This window comes from Lampetra fluviatilis, chromosome 13 (genome assembly GCF_964198595.1).
Source record: "Lampetra fluviatilis chromosome 13, kcLamFluv1.1, whole genome shotgun sequence".
Lineage (NCBI taxonomy): Eukaryota > Metazoa > Chordata > Hyperoartia > Petromyzontiformes > Petromyzontidae > Lampetra > Lampetra fluviatilis.
The window spans coordinates 10,622,054-10,645,821 of record NC_136287.1 but is presented as its reverse complement, the minus strand read 5'-3'; the positions used below and the strand labels follow the sequence as shown (position 1 = coordinate 10,645,821).

The 23,768-nt window shown below is 45.1% G+C and overlaps 1 protein-coding gene across 1 annotated transcript in view; it reads right to left on the bottom strand.

The window, feature by feature from the left end:
- Nucleotides 1-7,086: 7,086 nt before the first annotated feature.
- Nucleotides 7,087-23,768, bottom strand: part of LOC144935533 (ADAMTS-like protein 1) — a 143,251-nt gene continuing 126,569 nt past the window's right edge. The window contains exons 11-15 of the mRNA XM_078862286.1: nt 22,900-23,038; nt 18,617-18,667; nt 13,187-13,391; nt 10,238-10,385; nt 7,087-7,175 (exon numbers count right to left, since the gene is read on the bottom strand). Of these exons, the coding sequence (XP_078718412.1) occupies nt 7,087-7,175; nt 10,238-10,385; nt 13,187-13,391; nt 18,617-18,667; nt 22,900-23,038 (632 nt within the window). The remainder of the gene's footprint in view (nt 7,176-10,237; nt 10,386-13,186; nt 13,392-18,616; nt 18,668-22,899; nt 23,039-23,768) is intronic.

The window sequence follows — 23,768 nt, the reverse complement described above, 5'->3', positions numbered from 1 at the left end:
CGGCTACGAGAGGAGAAACAACGATGTGAAGTAGCGCACTAGAAGCACAATCACTCATGCAAAGAAAGGCGGCATTTTTACGGACAGAAATGGATTTGTACCGCTCCAACGAGCCAAGGGGAGCGGTGGCGCAGTGGCTCGTACACCGCGCTCTGAACAGTGACCTGTCATAGAGGCGTTTTTGGGTTAGATTGTGTAAATGTGAATGTGTCGTTAAACCCGCCACCATCCACACAGCCAAGTAGTAAAGTTTGTCAAGTAAACAAAATGTGTCAATGAGTTACCAGTTCAGCAAGCACACCGGTGTGTGTTGGAGAGTAAACCCACATCGTTTACAATTTAATAGGGTGCTTATTGAACCAGAATATTTAAATAGGTACTCGAATTGTAAATGTTGTGGGTTTCCTCTCCAACACACCGCTGTGCTGAGCTCGTAACTAATTGTCTTATTTTACTTACGCGACAAACCTTACTAATTGGCTGTGTCGGGTGGTGGCGGGTTTGACGACACATTTATAATTACGCAATCTAACTAAAAAAAAAACATCTATTATGGATAATATTGGTCGCGAAAGCCTACGTGTTAAACAGTGTCCTAATTTATATTCGTGGCTACGGCTAACATCAGTGAATGAGCAATATATCAACCGGTTCTGGGTTTCCGCGCTCATCAACACGTACTGACCAACGTGGTGAAGTATTCGTCAAAGGACCTTAATGGCTCGCACGTCATGGGGAGGATTTCAAGCAGCAGTGGATTGACCAAGCGCTGTAAATTATTTTCAAATGTTTTATTGAATTAACCATTACAGCTTGAGTCTCCATAAATTCAGTTGTGTTAAGCCATTGCTCTGAATACAATGACTGGCAGTTTGAGTGCAACTTACGGTCTATCTCACGTTTGCATCTGACAGCTGAATTGTGAAAAAACTCAAGCAAGCACTTTTTGCCAAGCTGTGTGGAGGTCGTGTTGATTTCTTATCGGCTGCTGCTATTGACGTAAATACCACAGTAGTTCGGCACCAATATAATGATGTTGTGCATTTCAATGAGAGACTGTTTATTATTAAGGAAAGTGCTGAGCATACCATGCTTGAATTGTAAACATAATTTATTTGCCTTCGTTAATGTGTATTTGAATTTTTCTCGAGAAATACATGGCCATTCCCATACTGATGTGCAAGTTTAGACGGGAAAAATGTTTAATCGGGTAAACTACATTATAAACATTTCATTTGGAGCAAGGCTATAACAAATCAAGCGTGTGATGGCCAAGTGAAATTAAATCACAGTGAATTACTAAATTATTTTGAAATGCAGCCAATTTATTTACCACAACACATGGGTGTCAGCAAGTGATGCTTTAAAATGCTACGGTTAAAGCAATACATTGATTTTTACCTTGTTACGAATGAGATAATATCGCACCAAGCACTTTCCAAAACACGTCCTATTTAGCACGCGTCCAAGAAAAACAGTAGTTGGTTACTTTGGCTCCCAAGCTGCACAGAATTCTCCGTGGTAGGAAATGCAATCCCCCACAATCCCCCACGATAAAAGCGCTGAACATTTCTTCGGCCTAATTTTGTTTTGTTGAAGCGTGGAGATATTCCACGTTCGGGGAAATCAGCGCCACCCAATTAAATAATAATTGTGCTTATTTCCAAGTAGATTGCTTTTACCTCTCAACGATATTTTAAGCTATGCTAAATACAGTAGTGCAGATCACCCAAGGGGTTTTGATTTGATTCATATAAAACTGAGTTTTACTTACTATTAATACAATATCCCTGTGAAACCCTGGAATTAATGCAAATGTACTCGACCAATTCACTATGTAACACAATTTTTGTTCCTGGGTACTAAGTGTTATTTTTTGATTGCTTATGCCTGAAAAGTATAGAAAATGGCTATTATTCCCCACAAACTTTGCTTTTCGATCGCAATGCTTACGTCGTAGTTTTCTGTTATTTTTAAAAAAAAATTCTTTGAACCTATCTACGTGACTTTACCGAAAGACCCAAGAATATAATGGACATCTGTCAAAAAGAGCTTCATAGCTCATCGGATTCTTCCTGTCTAAATTAATATTCTGATTCGAATGCCTCCCTCCCATATTATTGTCCTCTTCACATAAAATTGCGTATATCCCCCCACAACTCATTGGCCACGACGGCATTCTGGGAGGGCATCTTATCAGCAGCACTGGTTCACTACTTGCCAACTCTGGATCGGTTTTGATATTCAGTGCCTCATCATCACCAAGCCTGCTTATAAGACCACTATCGATGACCTGGTTCCCCTATATGCCCACCGCCCCCTCTCCCCCACCTCAGGGTGTGCGCATTACCGGGAAGGGCAGGGCAGCGTGTGGCAGGGCCGCTGAATCTGGGGCGGGCGTGCGTCCGCGTCGCACAGCGATTCGTCCGCTGCCTCGCCCGTCTCCTTGTTCACGCAGATCACGATCGCCTCTCGGTTCCCTGTGCGCAGTGGGCAGAGTGAAACAGACACGTTCAATTTCAAGTTCATTTATTAGGTATAGCCCTCTGAGCCATTCGGCTCTTGAATCGGGTGCAACCGCAACAAACAAAAAACAAAAACATGAACAAGAAAACATCTTAAAGTGAATATGTGACTGAGTGCAAACAGAACATCCAAGAAAAGACAGCAAAATATTGCAGAAAAAACACCGTACACCAACGTTGTGTGCAAAAATCCCAGTGGGATGCAAGTCAAACAACAACAACAACCACAAGACAACTTAAATTAAGGCCATCAGTCTTACTCCGTACTACAACAAACAAACATGGCCAAACCAGTAAACTTTTCGAAATCACCAAAATAAAGCAATGAAACAGTGATCATAGGAACTGTGACGGAATTTTCACAATAAACGACAAACAACATGTACTACCAAAACCCTACAGCCATAGCTGGCTGCATGAGTCACTCCACAACAGCAGGAGCATCAATCGGAGTATTATAATTTTTCAAAGCACCTTTAAGATCAGCACACTAAATCAAAACACAGGTCAAACTTTGCAGTCGCAGACGATTACACTCTCGGCTTTTGTACCTATGTACATTGAACTTATTTTGCGCCGTACGTAGCCAACCGTGCCAATCGAAGAACAACAAACTCAACGCAAAAATCTGTTTTATTTTAATTCAGCGTGAGGTTAATTGTGTCTCTACAAATGTGATTGGCGGATTGCCTGCTGTTTTCAGTTGCATCTCCAATGGGGTGTCTGTTTTTTTGCAGGGAATCACTGGGTGAATGTGTGTGACTTTCTAATTGCTTTGCGATGACACGATAAGTAAATTCGGTGTCCGATTAAATTCACTGCTATTATTTTGTGCAGCTCGGAGGACCATGGCTAATTTTGTAGACATACTGGTGAAGTAAAATAAAAATAAAAACCGCTTGGGGTCAGCTAAAGAAGGGGTTTATAATAGTAATACCTTTTAACTTAATGAAAGATATGAGTTAACGTGGAATACTATGGTATTATTCATTCACCTCTTACTAAGTACGGTGGTAGACGCTTTGGAAAGGATTGAGGGGTAGTTGGAGGTGGTTGATGGATCATACAACGTTCATCATGTACATGAGACAACTATCAGTACACAAAGTAGGTTGCTGATTTTTCGGTATGGATTGTTGCATGGCATCCTCTTACGTGCATTCATTTTACGTGAGTTTCTTTTCATATTTTTTTTTTATAACACAAAACAGAATTGACCAAATATTCAAAAGCAGGACCCTCCTGACAAGGATTCTTACGTGTAGTGAAGCTTTCCTGGATAAGAAAAGGTCTTAATTATGAATGTTATTCATTAGAAAACTAAATAATTTTAATCTCGCAAAATTTGAGTCAAATCACATGATAAAATGGGGCACTACCATGCGGGAAATGCAAGAAAAGTGGGTTTGCGTGGGACTCGTTGTTAGAAGGGATGATGTCTGGTAACTAGTGAGTGGCAGCCAAGGAGTGTAACCGCCGTGGAGATGGAGCGGTGACATCCTCTCATGCGCAGGTGCTGGATGGATTGTTATATTGTCGGACTACTGATGATGACGGCAACTTGAGGAGGCCTACATTTTGACTTAAAACTTTCGTGACTGCAGGAATTCATATTCTATGGTTCTTTCGGTAAAGCCACGTGGATAGAAAAAAATAATAAATATAAAGTGATTAATCACTTTATTTTTATTATTATTTAGTATTATAATGTTTTATTATTCTTCTTCTATCTAGGTGACTTTACCGAAAGAACCAATACAAATTTAGGCCTTTTAACATAATCATCATCATGACGATCATGATGATAATGACGTTACAAAGATGGCCCTTGCAGCACACGGCAAGTGGCAACACCGATCACGTGGGCGCAGGATCACCTCCGGCGCAGGAGACGGAGCAGTGCGAGAATCCGCCGTACTCCCAGTCGAAGGCGAGCGCCTCGTCGCCGCCCTGGCCCCGCTCCTCCAACGCCTGCGCCTCCTCGTCCGTCAGGAGGCCGTCGGCCGCCTCGACGCAGGGCCCCAGAGCGCAGGGACGTTCGCTCGCTGGCCGCTCGCCCTCGCACTCGCCGTCCGGCAGCTCCACCACGGAGCGCGAGAACGGCAGCAGCACGCGGCAGCGCACGGCGCGCGTCCGCACGCCCGGCCCGCACGAGCGGCTGCACGGGGACCACGCGTCCGGAGCGAAGCTGCGTGCCGCCGAGACGCCGCCGGGTTAGCGACGCTTTTCGGATCGATCGCTCGCCGTGTGCTGCTGCTGCGGTGATGGCGGTGGTGGTGGTGTAGGAGCACGCTGGGATCGCAATCCGGAGGTTGTCAGTCCCGTCTCTTTAATTCCACACACCTCCCCCACCCACCCCGCTTCTGTCCGCCAACGGGCAGAGGTCGCAACCGGGTACCCAATACCCGTACCCTACCCGATACCCGGCTACCCGTACCCGGCCAGGTACCCGTTTACGACCCTGGTGTGGCCGGGTACGGGTACGGGTAGGCCGTGAGTCACTGGTGAGTAACTGTTTGTCACTAATTTCCCAACGTCTTGTCTCTTCTCACAATTCAAGTTCCTAGAATCAACCCACCCGCGCCTGCAACATGGCTTCATCCCAGAGGTCGCAATCAGGTACCCGATACCCGTACCCTACCCGTACCTGAATAGGGTACGGGGGTAGGGTACGGGTAAGGAATCAAAACCCGTTTGCGACCTCTGCCAACGGGGCAAAGGGCGGGTAATCTCACCTCTTCCCATATGTCTGGTGAGTGTGGACGAGGAGGTGAAATGACCCAAAAGTGGAGGAGGCACTTCCACCAGCAGTGATGTGAGCAAGACATGTGGGGGGGGGGGGGGGGTGGGGGCTGCAACTTCACCTTAACTCTTTAGTGGGGGTTAACGGAGATTGCGCGCCCATAATGAATGCAGAACTGTGCCGTGTCCCAGCCTCGTGCTGCCTGGCTCTCAGCCTCATCTCTTTGGTTCTCTTCGGGTGGCGTGAACTCTCTGACTCGAGTTGAGTTTCTCCAGAAGCGTGCAATGATCTCTAATTGTTACCCACAAAGATGTGTCAAGCACCGGCTCGAGCGAGCCTGCATCTGATTAGCACGGTTGGCTAACGTACGGTGCGAAAAAAGTTCAACATACGTGCGCACATACGAATCCACTTTTGAACACTTGCCACTCGGAGTGCTTTAAACAAGCCTATCTTTGGAGATGTAACTTTTATGGTATTGAAAAAAAGGAGTGAAGCTGATGACACTGACTCAAAACCAGTCTGATGGCAAGCATGTGAACAGCAGCAAGGAGAGGATCCATTCTAAGCCAGCTCGCACAACCACACTGCTTTTTATAAAATTACATTTGATTAAATTTGATTAAATCGAATTCAATTGAATTTCATTAAAGCATGTCAACATGCGCTTATTGCCAAGCTTTGTACGTAATGATGAGTGTTTACCTGCTAAGCTGTATTTGCCAGGCACGGAGGCACGCATGGGTAACCCAGCTGTATAGGTTCCCGGATCACACAGGTTTTATGATGTTTGCTGTAAGACCACTGGAGTTTGGCACCCGAAGGCTACGTGGGATGAGACTGTACGAGTAGATCCTCGTGGTCGGGTGTTGATTGTGCAACAGCTGAAGGATCGAACAGAAGTCACCAATGCTGGCATCATTGCCATTGGCTGCGATGTTGGGCCTTAAGGTGCCCAAGACGTGGCAATACGGCAAGTAGGCTTGCCATCAGCCTGTGATGATATTTGAGAATCAGATGCGGACCACTGCGATGTCAGCCAACTGAGCGGAGGCTTTGCAGATTCCTGGCACTAAAACGTCCATCACAAATCAGACTTTCACGGCCTCTCGATTCGAGCACTTGATGGCAGCAGAGGACCAGCGCACACGAGGGGCAATCCCCATGGAGGCGAAGCGAAAACAATCTGAGCAGGCTTACGAGGCATATTTTTCAGCTCTGACCCAGTATTTACAAAAGCCAACTTAATCCGTCTTCAAAGTCCCCCCCGCACTGTTTTTGCCCGCCGCATCCTGTTGTTGCGCGAGGTCGCGTGGGGGGCCCCCGCGCCCGTTCCGTGTGCGAGCGCGATGTGCCGTGCGCTCCGGAAACTCGACGGCTCGGTGCGGCGCGAGAAGACAAACAAGCGACGGGGACGGAGACGGACGCTGGCTGTGTGGCGGCGGTGGCGATGTGGTGGGGAAATGCGTAAGGCGGGGCTCCGAAAAGGGACACGATTGTAAAATTTAATGTGGTGCGGTGCGTGGGCCGGTGCTTGTTTCTTTTGTTTCCATAAAGGCTGGTGCATTGTGTGGCCATAAAGGCTGGTATACCGATGCATTGAAAATACTCCAGCGCAATTGCTGCTGGAGGAAATAAAATTATAAAAGTAAAAAAAAAGACGACCGGGCTTTCTTGTGTTTTTCCTGGCCGCCTTTGCCTTGGCTGAGCTTTTACACTAAATCCCAACTCGCGCTGCTCAGGGCGGGGGGGGAGTGGAGCGAGTGGAGCGGGGGATGTGCGGGGAGGCAGAGCGAAGCGTAAGAGATGGACAGAGACTTACGCTGCCTCTTCTGATACCGCCGGGCCCTCTATGAGCTCCTGCGCTTGCTTGAACCAGGGAACTTTCGCCTCCACAGGAAGTTTCTCTAAAAACAACAGCAGACAAATGAAATCACTCTCAGCGCCCCGCGTCGGGTAAGAAGAATAAAGTGGTGCTTTGAGACAAAAATAAGACGCAGTTGTTTTCTTTGATGGTCACTACGAGAGGAATGTGGAATTACCACCGTCAGTCCATGGCTGTCAACAGGGAAGAGAACTGTTTGATTATAGATATTTGAACGCGGCGACATTTAGACTCGACTATATCTCGACTGCGAAAGTTCAATTCCTGGCCATGGTTTACATCAGCGGCGAGTCATATATGTGAATCGGTGATGCCCCCTTCTCAATCCGCCGACTTAATACATTCACATTGAGCAGTGTGGCAAAGTATGATAACCCACCCTGCAATGACATGGCCCACAGTTTACTGACATAGCATAGGGATGCCTTTGTCCAACTGAAGAGTGGCAATGGGCTTTACTTTATTCTTAAATTAAATGTTGTCTGTCGATTTTTTTCCCCCGCGCTTTATGAATTAACCATCTTAAGATCGACATGAATAAAAAAAACAAAAGTCGTAACTTGTTTTTTTCGCAAAAGGACACGTTGAAATCGTGGTATCAGTGCAAAGACATCAACCCAACATTGCCTATCAAAACTTGACTACCATCCGCACACACGTGGTGTAGCGCTAGTTTGCAATTATGTTGCTTTTCACTTAGCATTCAATTAATGTATAGCAACGACATAGAACGGTTGTGTGTGAAAGTCTATTGCAAATGGAATATTACGGCCAGGGTACTCCACGCAGTTTACAAAACTGTTTACAAAACTGTGTAGACACAACTCAAAAGTAAAATCCAGTCACTGAAGACACTATAAGATGTATAATATATACCCTAGTTTGACCCCCCCCACCCCACACCGTCTCACCTCTCTACATTGCACGGTAACTCACAAATCACTGAGAAGGAGCCCAATTGTGTTTACTCAGTGGTAAAGAGTTGCTTTCGGACAGGACAGGCATTATTAATTGCTCCATGAAGGATCTGAGTGTGGCTCATTCACTGTTGTTATGTCGTCCGTTGAGGGCAAAATAACTCCGCATCACGAGCAGGCCCGGTTTTTGCGAGGTCTGCCCGCCGTTTGGGTCTCGCTCACTCTCCCTGACAAGTGCAAACACTGCCTTCATCTGTATATGCGTGCAGCCTATATAAATCACGGGCCTCTTTAGTACAAAGGAGAGAAAAAAGGTCAAAGTGTCTGCGTGTTAAAGTGAGCATGGGCCTCTTCTCATCTCCGCTCGCGGCCCTGAAGCCAGTCAGTGGTGAAACTTTCACGTCCAGAATCGGAATCTGTATTTATCTTGGAGAAATCTGACAAGCTATGAAGCTCTTTTTCACAAATGTCCAGTAAGGGGCGGATCAGTACGTTACAACAACAAACGATACAACAAACACGATAGGAGTGCAAAGTATAGGAAAGGTAAGCAAAGCACTATAAATAAATAATGTTCAACTAAACTATTTTTATTTTACCCGGTAAGGCCCCTCTGAGCTACAGAGGTCTCCTTCAGAAGCGACTTGGCCCCAACGACAGCTCAACGAAATGGCTTATCACGTGCACATTTATAGCAGCCAAACACTCTAAACGATCTAAATAGCTCCTCCCAATGGCAGGAGCGATTCTTTCCATAGGATGGCCCCTGTTGATTTCCCACAAGGTGGTCCTAATTTTATTGATCTCCAGAGGGATGAAGGGCAGAGCTAAACTCACCAGAATATGAACTCGTGATCTTCCAACTGTCATTCACTCGCTCTACCCACAATGCCACCCAACTGTACAGCAAGATTGTTATGCTGTCACGTTGTTTTAAGATTTGCTCTTTTGTAGCGGTGAATGTGAACGTATCTCGCGTCCCATAATATCCAAAATAGATCAACGTTATTGGTGCGTATGAAGATAACACTTCAGGTATGTTAGTGTTGAATTTAGGAATCACAAGTTCTTGTTGTGTCGCAAATGCGTGACTATACTTATAACGTCTATGCCAATGAACTCCTGAAAGATAAATAAACATAGGGAATGTATCTCATCTGTATTTACCATGTGTTGAATTGTCTCCCTCTGTACAATTCAACATGATCTTGAAACGAAAGTGCAAGTCACTGTCATGACAACGAATATAAAACAATTGACTTAAAACTTCCGTGACTGCAGGAATTCATATTCTTGGTTCTTTCGGTAAATTCTAGATTTGAAGCTTTCGTGACTGCAAGGATTCATATTCTTAGGTTTTTTTCGGTAAAGTTACGTAGGTAAAAAATTAAAATTAATAAAAGTTAAATAAAATAAAATAAAAATCACGACGTTTCGGAGGCAACACAAGCTTCCGTCTTCAGGTGGAACCGTCACAGCATGATAGCTGTATCAAGTGAGAGAAATTCCAAGAACAAAGAACACAGTATTTGTTCTTGGAATTTATCTCACTTGATACAGCTATCGTGCTGTGACGGTTCCACCTGAAGACGGAAGCTTGTGTTGCCTCCGAAACGTCGTGATTTTTATTTTATTTTACTTTTATTAATTTTAATTCTTTCGGTAAAGTCACATAAATAGAAAAAAAACCCCCAAGATTTCGTTTCCTAAACTTTCCAACAACACCTGCTCATCGACGTACTATTCATCGCGCCACATTGTACAGGGCGAGCACGTGAGTAAAGTCACGTGATTGATGGGAGTTGCCCATGAGCCCCATCCTCTGCCTCGCGTGCACGTTGTGTGTAGACTCATTGTCCCTCCATCACCCATCATCGCACCTGTGCATCCATCAAGCCGGCTGTCCGTTCACACGAAGCGCGCACGATCCAATGCATTTTGCATCCATCAGCCTGGCCACCCCCGAAGACATTGGATTCGTCTGCCCGCATGCTCGCCCACCCACCCATCCGCGCTCACATCCGAGCATTAAAAGCCCATCTGCGTGCCCATCAATCCATCGGGACATGTGCTCCCGTCGGTCCATTATCTACGCATTCATTCCACGCCCCCCCCCCACCCCACGCCCCCGTGCTCAAGGTGGGTGGCGGAGGGCCTGAGCGGGTACCGCGGGGCTTGTAGCACGGCGTGGTCACCAGGCATTCCTCCTTGACGTGCGGCTTGATCTTGGTGTTGCAGCCGCCCGTGTGCTGCCCGCGGTGGTCGATGCAGAGCACCACGCGGTACTTGAGCCCACGGCCACACGTCACCGTGCACTGCGGGAGAGCAACAGGTTTCAAGTTTAATTTATTAGGTGTAGCCCTGTGAGCCATTCGGCTCTTGAATCGGGTGCAACCGCAACAAACAAAAAAACAAAAACATGAGCAAGAAAACATCTCAAAGTGACTGTTAGCAAACAGAAAATCCAAGAAAAGACAGCAAAATATTGCAGAAAAAGCACCGTACACCAACGCTGTGTGCAAAAATCCCAGTGGGATGCAAGTCAAACAACAACAACAACCACAAGACAACTTAGATTAAGGCCATCAGTCTAACTTTGTACTACAACAAACAAACAAGACCAAACCGAAAAACTTTTCAAAAATCACCAAAATAAAGCCATAAAAGCAATGAAACAGTGATCATAGAAACAGGCAGTGACCGTGGGCTCGGGGTCAACGCGGACAAGAATCGATCGATCTTCACCACGGCAGACGTTTCAACCGCGTTTTTCGTGCTGCGGTTAGTGTGCTCGGCTGGTCATCAAAAAGGCTGTGAGTTTAAATCGTGGAGAATTTTGTCGACCGGCCCATCGTATCTCGGGGGGGGGGGGGGGTCGACAAAATTCGTAACGTTTTTGTAGGTCAAAGGTGACCATCTTACGGATAAAGTGGGCCCCACCATGGGAATGTGCAATTTTGACTTGAGCTCAGAGCCACCAAATGTCGATGAGAGCCCACGCAATTATGACAACTCCTGTGCGTTATGTTTCTTTTGTAATTGTACGTATGGTTTGTTGATAAAATGCTTTTAATAAAGTTACAGAAATGAATAACCAATTATTAATTGATTTAGTGGAATTGAATAACGGGGAGTTTCATTATTTTGGTAGTTTGCTAACATTTTTTTACATGTGTAATGACCGAAAAATGAAGCCAATGTGTAGCCTAACGACAATTTAAAAATGAACAAAGGTCTCCGATTGGTAGAAAGAGGCTTCCATGGTGATTGGTCGGGAGGCAGACTTTTAAAGGGATTGGAGGAATAAGGTTTGAACAGGATTAAGCAGAAAACAGAGAGTACCCGTTCGAGGGGAAGGACAGGGATTGGCTAAGGCAAAATAACAAGGACATGAAGGTTCCAGAAAGGGGGGAGCATGAGGAGTGGAGACATTCGGAGGAGGTTACAATCTGAAGACAAAGCACGAAGCCTAGGGTCCCTTATTGTTGCTGTGCCCAAATAAAGTGGCTCTAACTACATCGTCGTCGGAGTCGTTACACATTAAACTAAACAAAGGCAACATTATATGGATTTCAAATGTTGCCGTTTCAAAAAACAAACACGAGGTTTTTATTGAAAGCTTTCGTGACTGCAGGGATTCATATAAAAATGTAAAACAATAAAATGTTATTGTTTTATATTTTTATTATTTTATTGTTTCCCTTCTATGTGACTTTACCGAAAGAACCAAGAATATAAACACGAGGTTTTTTTGTGTAATGGCCCAATAGTATTCCCGTTGGAAAAGCACAGTTGAATGTTGACATACAACTTTCGTGACTGCAGGAATTCATATTCTATGGTTATTTCGGTAAAGTCACGTAGATAGAAAAAATAATAACACTAAAATAATAAAAATAAAGTGAATAAAAAATAATAAAAATATCACGACGTTTCGATCGCAACACAAGCAATCGTCATAAAAAAGTCGTGATATTTGCATTTTTATAATTTTATTGTTATTATTTTTTCTATCTACGTGACTATACCGAAAGAACCATAGAATAAGCACAGTTGAGTTAATTATGACAGCTTTTGGCACGAAGCTACATCGTACACTGACTGACCTGTGCAAAGTGAGCAACGTGGTGAATCTGATGTGGCAAATGCCCCTCAAACTGCCTTTGATATCCCACAACGATGACCCCTTTGCTGGCTCCACAAGTTTTTTCTGGCCTCTTAATAGTTTGTTTGCTCGGGGGAGGAGGCATGCTGAGCGATTACTAAGCATGTGTCTGCCTGTTGCACCATGAATGTTGCCCTTGATGGGAATCACAATAAATGTAACTGAGATAAATTCATTCCACACCATCTGCTGTTTCCAGTCTCTCATTGCCAGCCACAATCAGCGATTTATGATGCATTTAACAATACCACATTTCAAGAATAATTTGTCAAATTCAGTCGAATAAAATAAACAAACTTGGCTATTGTTTGTATTACTTTGGGAGGATGACCAAGAGCCCGACCATAGAACACAAATATAGCATTGTCTCTTTGTTCAATGCTGTTATAAACACTTGAAGATGGTGCGTTCAAGTTATGGTCAGGGGTCGACTCAGACTCCTGTCCCAATGGGTTCGATAAAATGAATACCACTCTGTGAGAAATTATCAAAGTTTTCATGGAGAAACTGGCCTCAGGCATGGGAATGTGGAATTTACACCACCTGCTCAGTACTGTCAATAGAGAAGAGAAACTTTTACTTTGACGTCTATTTGTGTTGTTGCAGTAATTGACAGCAGTGCTGTCTGTGATCATCATCACACTTTGTGTAAACTCTTCACGAATACCATACAAAAAAAAATTATGGTCAATTTAGAGACCAACCAACCGTGAGACCAAGCTGGTTTTAGAAAGTTTTTTTTGCAATTGACCATGAATAGACTATTAACCAGATTCATAAAAAAGACAAGGAGATACAATCTCACCGTGGCTATTCACAGCAACAACAGAGATATTTTGCAAAAAAAAATCGAAATTGGATAAATTGAATTGGCGAAACGTGATTATTATTTGCCACGTGTTAGGGTCGTGATCGTCGTGGACTGCCTCTCCAGGCACCACTCCTCCCTACCGAAGACCACTCCTGCGCCATCCACTTGGGGCAGTCGTAGAGGTTGCAGGGCTGCGTGACCGCCGGCCGCAGCACGTACATGCACTTCCACTCCTCGACGGGCTCCAGGTGGCCCTGCTGGTCCTCCTCCACGCACGACACGGAGCGCGACTGCACGCCGCCGCCGCACGAGCTGGAGCACGCCGTCCATGGGCTTCCCTCCCACCTGCACGGTCCACGTCCACACCACACTGAGTTTGCGTGCCTCTCTCTCTCTCATCCCGTGGTCGCGTGGATTTTCCTCCGGGGTCCTCCGGTTCTTTCCCCCCTCCGCATTTAGAATCGACGTGCGTTCAGAGTATTCGGCTGCTACACATTTGCACGTCATGGGCCGTTTCGTTGAGCTGTCATTTGCGATTCCCAGGTGCGATTCAGAAAAAAGAGCTGTGTCGGTCATTGGGCCTTACCTGGTCAAATAAAAATTGTCTTATTCTTTCGTATGGATCAATAGCAGCAGATTAAAGATGTAATCTTAGATTCGCCATCCACTCAATTGTCTGTTCAGAAGCAGAGTGTATCTCGTCCATTCCTCTTTTAAAGGAGTGAAGACAATTAAAGAGTGAATAGATGTCCTGATCTTTCACAGGCAGGCCGCTGGGCAGACAATAGCCATATGCCCCCCCCCCCCTTATCCCTCTTTTTCCACTGTACAAATGAGCAGAGCCAGCCCAGCGTGGCTCAGCAGGTGCCCAGTTGTTTTCCACTGCGGAAGCCGAGCTGTGGCTCTGATAGCACAAGTAACGAACAGCATCGCCGCATTGTAGATGGCCACGATGATGCCGTGTGCTTGCATTTCAATATCAATTGAAATGCAGACGTCATTAGCCCTCTTCCCCCATGGTCGCTGGATCTTGCAGAGGTCCTCGTGTGCGTGATACACCAAACCTTGCAGAACTCTCGAGATTCTCAATAGATTTTGCAGTGCAGCAAGTAGGCTGTTTGCATTAAATTGCATTATTTTGAGCGTTATCTCCTCGTATGTGTGGGGTGTTCTCCGGTTACCTGTCAGATACTTGAGAAGGAAGGGGACAAACATCCTTAACAGGGCTTTCATGAACAAATGTTGTGAGGCATTTGTGTAAAAATAAAGAAATCGAGGGCATTCTTGTTATTCTTATTTCCATCACCCAGCCGCGTGGCACCGTCATATCAAAGGAGCTGATAAAATGAGTAACACTTTTTTGAGGAGTCAAAAAGTAGTTATCCTCATGGTGAAACCGGACCCTGCCATGGAGTATGGCATTTTCACCGCTGGCTCTGGACCACCAATAGGGCGGACTGCTGCCCAACGCTCATTGAGAAGGGCGACACGACCATTCACGGGGCCGAACCCAGATCGCTAGATTAGTATCGTAGATCGGTGCAAGGACCTGTCGCACGTACGCAGCCATGCTCAAACGCACACGTGCGCAGATACAATTACACGCTTGCACACTTCCACATCTATCATTCCACAAGGCTGTTAAGAAGGTGGGGCGCTGGTGTGGATTTTGTAAAAAAAAATCGACTCTCAGGAAAACAAACCTGGCACCCACCAACCGCCCTAACTTACACCTCTACACAATACAGAAGCCCTTACTGGGGCCATGCACGTGTGAGGGATTAACTAGAGAATGCACCTTGTTTTCTGCAGGGTTTTTTTTCTGTACCACTCCAATTTGTGTCATCAAACTCAGTCAGCTGTGCTCGTGTGAAAAATTGCCAACTCGCCTTCGGCTAATGTTGCCTAACCCGAACCTAACCTTGACGAGTCGGCTTCATGACCAATATTTTCCCACCCAATTAATCCTGATCTAAGTTCCTCACTCGGGTTCCATTGCAGTGCGTACAAGCTGGATTTCAGCATGGGGCAGTAACCCACCTCTCTTGCTATACCTGAGCCAGTTTTGGATATCCCACATTCTTCTGGCAAGAGCCATTCCCTCCGTGAGACTTTCACTGTCCCGCAATGTGGCACTCAAAAAAGATGGTGAACGCGTTGTAGTGCATGAAGGTGCTTCGTGGTATTACACATGATTAAATACAGCTTCATAATCATGTGTAATACCACGAAACACCTTCATGCACTACAACGCGTTCACCATCTTTTTTGAGTGCCACATTGCGGGACAGTGAAAGTCTCATGGAGGGAATGGCTCTTGCCAGAAGAATGTGGGATATCCAAAACTGGCTCAGGTATAGCAAGAGAGGTGGGTTACTGCCCCATGCTGATTTTAGCAGAGAAACACTTTGACTTGTCTGCCAGCATTGGGGAACTATGTATCTATGTATGTTGAACTTCTTATAGGCCAGACACAGGCCATTGTTCATTGTTGTTAAATGAGAGATTCCATATGGCGCCTATTATGCTATTTACAAGCTAACGGATTACTCGAACATTTGGAGATTTCCTATCCCTATCGTTAATAACTATTGCGCTGGCAAAAATTACTCAACTGACATGTATTTCTTGTAATGCCAATGTAATATTTCCATGCTATTGAATTGGCTTTGAGCTGGACGCAGTGGTGCAATTAGGAGGCGAGCGTTGGTAGATCAAACTACCCAAATCTACCGGGATGCACGGTGGCTGGGAGACAGAAGCACACTGAGTGGATGGAATCCATCTGTGCGCAGCTCTGCGTGTTATCATCTCAAATGTTGGTGATTTTCTATAGGTACTCCAATTTCCTCGCACTTGGAAATATCGAAAACATTTAATTGGCCAAACATCTCATTGCATAATAAAATAACACGATTCTTGTTATTATTATCATTAAATATATGTTTTAGATTTGAAGCTTTCGTGACTGCAAGGATTCATATTCTTAGGTTTTTTCGGTTAAGTCACGTAGGTAAAACATCAAAATTAATAAAAATAAAATAAAATAAAAATCACGACGTTTCGGAGGCAACACAAGTCTCCGTCATCAGGTGGGACCGTCACAGCCAGATTAGCTGCATCAAGTGAGGCAATGATTCAAGATGTAATCCCTTAAAAGCAAGTTGAGGGGGGAGGAGAGGGGGGGGAGCTCATCAGAATGTGGTAGCCAATGAATGGAACGTATCGGGAGGGAGGGGGGCGGGGCTCAAAGACGGCACGGAGTGCTATACCACAGAGCCCATGGCATTTCTGACCAACACCACCTGACCGGTGAATTAAGACATGTACATCGGGCCCTCAGGATGAACGGATACTCTGACCGTACTATCCGCCAAGCTGTCTCTCCCACCACACAGAAACAGCCACATGAAACTCCGACCAAAACTATCACGTTACCATACATAGCAGGCGTGACCATAACGATCTCCAAAATTCTAAACAAACATAAGATCCAAGTCCGATTCAGTACAGTGCACAAAATCCGTGATCTGATTCCATCTGTGAAGGATGTCGTTCCTGACTTACAGTATCCTGGAGTCTACAAATTGAGTTGCATTTGTGGTGATTGCTACATTGGAGAAACGAAACGTCATGTTTCTGATCGTGTCCGCGAGCACAAGTCAGATCTGAAACACGGCAGAACTGATTCTTCTGCCGTGGCCGATCATTGCTACAACTCGGTGGGCTCTCATGAAATTGTCTTTTCCGAGACCAAGGTTCTCTGCAAACCTCCTGGCTACCATCAAAGGTTTGTACACGAAGCCATACAAATATACAAACACAGACATAATTTCAACCGTGATGATGGGTACAAACTTAGTAATCATTGGAAAGATGTTATCAACCACGCAAAAAAGACTTAATTACACTTTTTTGGACCATCTTATCTGACAGGCACTATTTTACTTTACCGAGTGTTAACATCCCCAGTGTTTAACAGTACTCTCTTCATTGTTCAGCCAGCATTGGTATAAACATGGGCATTTTCGTTATTTTCTATCATGTGTGTCAGGCCTCCCCTCCCCCTCTCTGTCCAATGCGTTGGCGTGTGCAGCAGTAGTTGCTTGCGCACAACCGCGTCCACGCCGTCGACATGTACCACGTCTTCTTGGTTCTTTCGGTAAAGTCACGTAGAAGGGAAGTAATAAAATAATAAAAATAAAACATAATAAAACAATTCTCACGACGTTTCGGCCACAACGCAAGCAGCCATCCTCAGGCGTTGTGGCCGAAACGTCGTGAGAATTGTTTTATTATGTTTTATTTTTATTATTTTATTACTTCCCTTCTACGTGACTTTACCGAAAGAACCAAGAAGATGAATCCCTGCAGTCACGAAAGCTTAAAATCAAAAAGTGTACCACGTCGTTCATTCTTTTGGCCCCGCCCCCCCTCCCCCTCCCGAGGCGTTCTACGTGACACGTCGTGCCGTCTTTGAGCCCCGCCCCCCTCCCTCCCGATACGTTCCATTCATTGGCTACCACATTCTGATGAGCTCAACCCCCTCTCCTCCCCCCTCAACTTGCTTTTAAGGGATTACATCTTGAATCATTGCCTCACTTGATGCAGCTAATCTGGCTGTGACGGTCCCACCTGATGACGGAGACTTGTGTTGCCTCCGAAACGTCGTGATTTTTGTTTAATTTTATTTTTATTAATTTTGATGTTTTACCTACGTGACTTTACCGAAAAAACCTAAGAATATTAAATATATGAACAAGTGTCTCCATATAACTGAACTGACACAGGGCTATGTTTAAAACAAGTGATGTTGACTCTGAATGGATTTTCACCCGAAGGACATCAATGACTGAAATACATTCATCAACATGCTGATGTTCAAATACAATTCTGAAATAACGAATTGTTAATAAAGGTCTGCCAGTGTTATAAAATACCAAAAAATTATTACATAAGGAGAAAATAACGCTATCTCATACATATGCCTATCATTGGAATGAAGAGTTAGTAAGAAAGCAATAAAAAGCAAGGAATATTGCCATTATAAATACAGATGCCCTGAATGTACTTTAAAACGATTATCGCTCTTTCCCTGACACAATCCTGCTTGCAATATTTTCCACATGTTGCCAATTTACAGTTCAGCAAAACGGGACACTTCACATGCATTTCATTGAGTAACAACGAGTCAGCCAGCTCTGGCACTTGAATTATTAGACCCTCGTACGGTTATCGAGCAGCGCGTTGCTTTAACTGTAATAATACGAATTAATGCCAAGAGAAAAATAACATCCACTCTCAAAGCGCGTCAGAAATCAGCAGCGTTCTTTCAGCGGTAAGAAAAAAAGTGACGTGTGCAACGCATCAAGCTGACAATTTCGCGTTTGTCTTGGCTTTTTTAAAAAAAAAACTATTCATTCACGTGTTCCCAATTTTATACATTTTTCTTTCGCACATTTATTTTTCTTGAAGCAGCTTCATCGCGATCGGCGAGCGTGGAGAAAGTGAGGGGTCGGGGGTCAGAGCGTGCCGCGCGCTAAGTGTTCCCGCATGCCGTCATCACTCACCGTGGGAGGGGCTGGTAGTGGTCGTAAGACATAATCTGTTTGAATCCATCGCTGCAAAAACAACGGCAGAGAGTACACAACATCACACGCTCACTTTGTTTTTAAATGCGTTAAAGCATTACCGCACATCGGTTCGCGTAAAGTAAAGTACCTATGCATGTGTGTGCCTCTGTGTGCAAGCTTATATTCCCGCAGAAAAAAATGTCGTCTCAAAGGAACCAACAGCATTGGCAAGGTGCTAGATAGGACACATTGTTTAGTTGAAATTAGATCTTTGAGGAACAAAAATATGAATAAGAATGCAGAGTGAATCTGCTTTAAAGATATCTACAAACTCCTTGAATATATTTAGGAGAATTTCTTTTTTTTACGAAATGTGGGCGGTGTGCTGACGCGGTATATAGCGCACTACGCTATGAACCAAGTTCAAGTTTAAAGTTGATTTTGTTTATTTTGTTTGTATGTTTGCCAGGTGAGAGACCCGGAAAATTATCATTTGCAAGATTGACGGGGTCACGAACACTGGCAAAAAAGGAAAACGAATGAAATGAAGAATCGCATTGAAGCAAATAGAAATGAGACCAAAAACACAAGCCTCAAAAACAAACTGTATCACGTGAGAATAAAAAAATATTGCACAAACATAAATACTTGCGAATTCAAAGTTAAATAGACAATTTCCTGCAGTGCATGTTGACTCAGCCGGATTATTTTTAGACTGATCATAGTACAATTACAAAATTAATTGACAAAAAGATTAAACGTTTAAACAGATATAGGGTGACTTTAGGACTAATGTGTGGACAGAGAAGGATTTATGTCATATGCAATTGCAACGAGGCCATCTGAGTTTGATTCATGACATGGCATCGGAGACCTTCAAAATGCAGTAGATTGACACAAGACTGTTATTCATTCATTTCGTTATTACAAATAACCACGCCACGTTTAAAGTTCACCATTTTTGACGTCAGCACGTTAATGGCAATAATAGCTCCGAGTTTGTAGAAGGTTTCATGCATCTGTCGCCATTGTTTGCGATTCCTCGTGTTAAAAAAGAGAGTAAATATTTGAGCTGCACATGTGGATTTGGCAGCTGAACGAGCGTGCGAACCCGGTCACGAGGCAGATGCAATGTGACACCACGATAAGCAGGAAGAAAAAAGGGCATTTGCTCCCGATAAATTACTAAAGTTCACTGCAGTACACGGCCACAAAACTGTGGCTCATTGCAGTTCTCCCAATCTATGCAATCTTTTACGCGAGGTTTTTCTTTTTGGTTTGTGGAAGAAAAACAATTCCAAAACGTGTCGAGTGACTCGTACGATTGGCTATTGCAGAGTCACATGACTACTGGACCCACAATGCTCACTTGTGAAATTGCTCCAAAGCTGAGATGAACCAAACATCTTTGTGAATAAAATGTTTTTTTTGGACAAATACAATAGTGCCACATATGCACTATAGGAGCAAAATAATATATATAAAATAATTATGGGGGAAAGTCTATGTCTTATTTAAAACATAACCACCACGCAGCCCTATATTCGTGAAACACGACACACTAAGTCTTTCAAATGACAGATGTAGATTTTACATTTGTTTTTTTACATTTTACTTATTAGCGCAAATGAGTCCGCAGCTCCATTCAAATCAAAACCACATTTTCCCTTAGCAAGCTTCCTATAAATGGCATTCACGGGGCTCGGGGTAGATCGGCACAGAATCGCATTGCTCAATGCGTGCATTGCAGGTGTAGCCACGCAGTGCAGTGCGTTTGGCCTCATTGCCAAAAGACCGTCTGCATCAGTTACAATTACACGAGAACAAACCCCGTTGGCATTGTGCCCCAAGCCTGATATTGCTTCGGCAGCTCAATTATAATTATCAGGCGAGCTTTGGCATGCGCTCGTGAAGAGAGGTAACGAGTTCCCAGGCGCTGTTCCCGAGCAGAAAAAAAGCAAACGCCGTCTCTGGCAGACGCGCGCTGACACCGCTGCGCACCATGTCCAAGCGCTGATGTCACGGGGAAGAGATTCTCTAACCACTTTTTTGTCTCGCTCGCCCGAGTTCCTTTACAAATTCGAGCCGCACTCGTACGGAGTAAACCCCCACGTGCGATTTACAGGGCTCGGCTTCGAAACATGCGAGATTGCAAGCAAGTGCCATTCTCCTAGGGGAGAATTATTTTTTTAAAAGGCGAAAGGTGGCCTACATGGGAGGAAGGATGACCCCGCACTTTTGCTGCACTGCGACGAGCAGCCAAGAGAAGTGGCCGCGGTGGCACCACCCCTCTGCCGTATTCACCTTTGACCCTTTCGCATGTGCACCTGCGCAGGCAACGTCGCACGGCACGTGCGTTCCTGGTGGAATACGTTATATGTAGGGGGGACCTTTGTGCCCTCCGTACACGAAAAGCCCCCCCCCCGGTGCACCGGCCGTTGTTTGACTCAGCCTTGCTTGAACGTTTACGCAACCCGGGTCTGGGAGGGTTGGTCCTCCCCCCCCATGCCCCCACCTGCGGTTTGGAAAACATTCTTTCCGAGTCGACTTATAGACTCTTAAAAAAGAGATGCTTCTTGCATTGAACAGGCATTTCACGGTGCACTTAAATCCGGTCACCTCCGTTACTAATCTCTCCCCGCTGTGATTACTTTTAACACCCGGGGACACTGCGGACTGCCGTTCGCATTCCGTCAGCCCACGGGGTGGTCGATGCGATTAGACATTAACAATGCGGGACTGCGTTTATCGGCGATGCCTTCGCAGCTGCAGACTATGCAGCAAAGTGGCTGTGACGGTCCCACCTGATGACGGAGACTTGTGTTGCCTCCGAAACGTCGTGATTTTATTATTTTATTTTTTATTAATTTTAATTTCATTTTTTACCTACGTGACTTTACCGAGAGAACTAAGAGTACGCACTAATGTCACTCACGAAGCCGAAGCAAATGTGCAGGGTTGGTGGCGGGGGATCGTGAGCGGCGTAGGTTGCTTACCCCAGTGACGGCAGCAAGGGGGTCTTTTATTATCATAAAAACACCGTTGCTGGGGTGGGTCGAGAAAACTTACACACCACCCTGCATATGAACTCAAATTGAGTCTCAGAGTGTCCATACACTCGAGAACAAGCCCGCCGTCCATACAGCATGTGTGGACTCAAAGAGGAAGCTGACCAGCAAACGCCACACAGTAAACAGAGACTCTTCTACTTACGAACATTCGACTTACGAACTTTCAGAGATACGAACAAACTTGGTCCGTATGTCCCAGTTGCTTGTTCGTACCGAGAGTCGTAAGTTCGACCGCCCCGTGCAATAGATGGCGGTGGTGGCATCTACACCTGTAGAACATGAAGAACCAGTGGCATCTATAACTTTGAAAGCCATTCCCCGTGTTTAGCGTACATGCCGTACAACATGTTTGGAATCGACATGAGTAAAGTTGGACTCACGAACAGACCTCTGGAACCTAACTCGTTCGTAAGTAGAGGAGTCCCTGTATATGCAAACGCGATAGAGTACATGTGCCACACAGCGCGTTTCCCGAGGGCGGAGTGGTGGCGCTGCGTCACGCACCGCAGCTATCAACCCACAATCACTCGAGTTCCATTCCCGATCACAGCTAACATCAGTTGGCGAATGACATTTGAACCCGGACCATTGCCCCCGTTCACCAAACCCTACACTGCCCAGCGTGGTGATGTATGGCCAAAGAACTCACGTGACTGATACGGCATTGGAGACCTCCACCCAGTGGTGGAGTGATACAGGGCTTTAAGTTATCCAAAACAGAGGTTGTTTTGTATTAGATCACGTAAATATATAAATGTGTCGTTAAACCTACAACCACCCAACACACCCAATTATAAGGTTTGTCACGTAAAAGAAACATGCCAATTAGTTACTAGTTCAGCACGCCGGTGTGTTGGAGAGCAAACCAATGCTAATAATTGGCTGTGTCGGGTGGTGGTGGGTTTAACGACACATTAATACTTACGCGATTAACCCCAAAAACACGTCTATTATGGATAACATTGGTCGCGAAAGCCTACTACGTGTTAGACTGACTGGAAGTTAGTTTTGCTTTGGTGAATATCTTTTACCCATCGAGAAGATAATCGGGCCACACAATTAGCAACGAGACAGTAGCAACAGCAGCAGCATCGACAAAACCTGGAGTTGCCCAGCCACGTGACTTTCACTTAAAGCCCAAAGCACGGGCACCACGGGCTGCTTGAGTCACTGTGACCGCGCCCCACCTTGCCAGGTGCTCCGCCTTACCTGGATGGACAGGGCTCCATGCTGCATTCCCGTAGCCTGGGCTTCGGCTTCTTGTTCTCGGGGTAATAGTTGCAGAAGTGGTCGGAGGCGATACGGGCGTTCCGCATGTCCACACACTCGGCCGACGTCAGCTGGTAGCCTGAGCCACAGACGGGGAAACTCAATGGTCAGCTGATCGCGCTGCACGGACCCGGACGTTCCATGTGTCCGCTTGAGAAGCACGAAGATTCTTCGGTGGCGGCACAAGACAAAGGCAAACTAAGCACAAGCTTCAGAGCCCCATGCGTGTCAAGAGGCACCGGATTCACAATACAAATTATGGTTACGCCGAATTAAACCTTTATAAACAGTTGCATTTAGAGGCTTACCACCCTTTTCTCTCCGCCTGATGACGAACGCTTGTGTTGCGATCTAAACGTCGTAGTTTTTGTTTATTTTATTTTTTATTAATTTGAACCTATCTACGTGACTTTACCGAAAGACCCATAGAATATATAACCTAAGATAGTTTTTTTTAAGTAAAAGAAAGCTCATAATTTTCACAACAATATTAAACTATTCTAAGCGTAATGAGTCATATTCTCAGGTTTTTTCCGTAAAGTCACGTAGGTAAAAACATTAAAATTAATTAAAGTAAAATAAAACAAAACAAAAATAAAATTCACGACGTTTCGGAGGCAACACAAGTCTCCGTCATCAGGTGGGACCGTCACAGCCGAATTAGCTGCATCAAGTGAAGCAATGATTCAAGATGTAATCCCTTATAAGCAAGTTGAAGGGAGGTGGAGAGGGGGAGGGGAGAGCTTATCAGGCTGTGGTAGCCAATGAATGGAAACGTATCGGGAGGGAGGAGGAGCGGTGATCAAAGA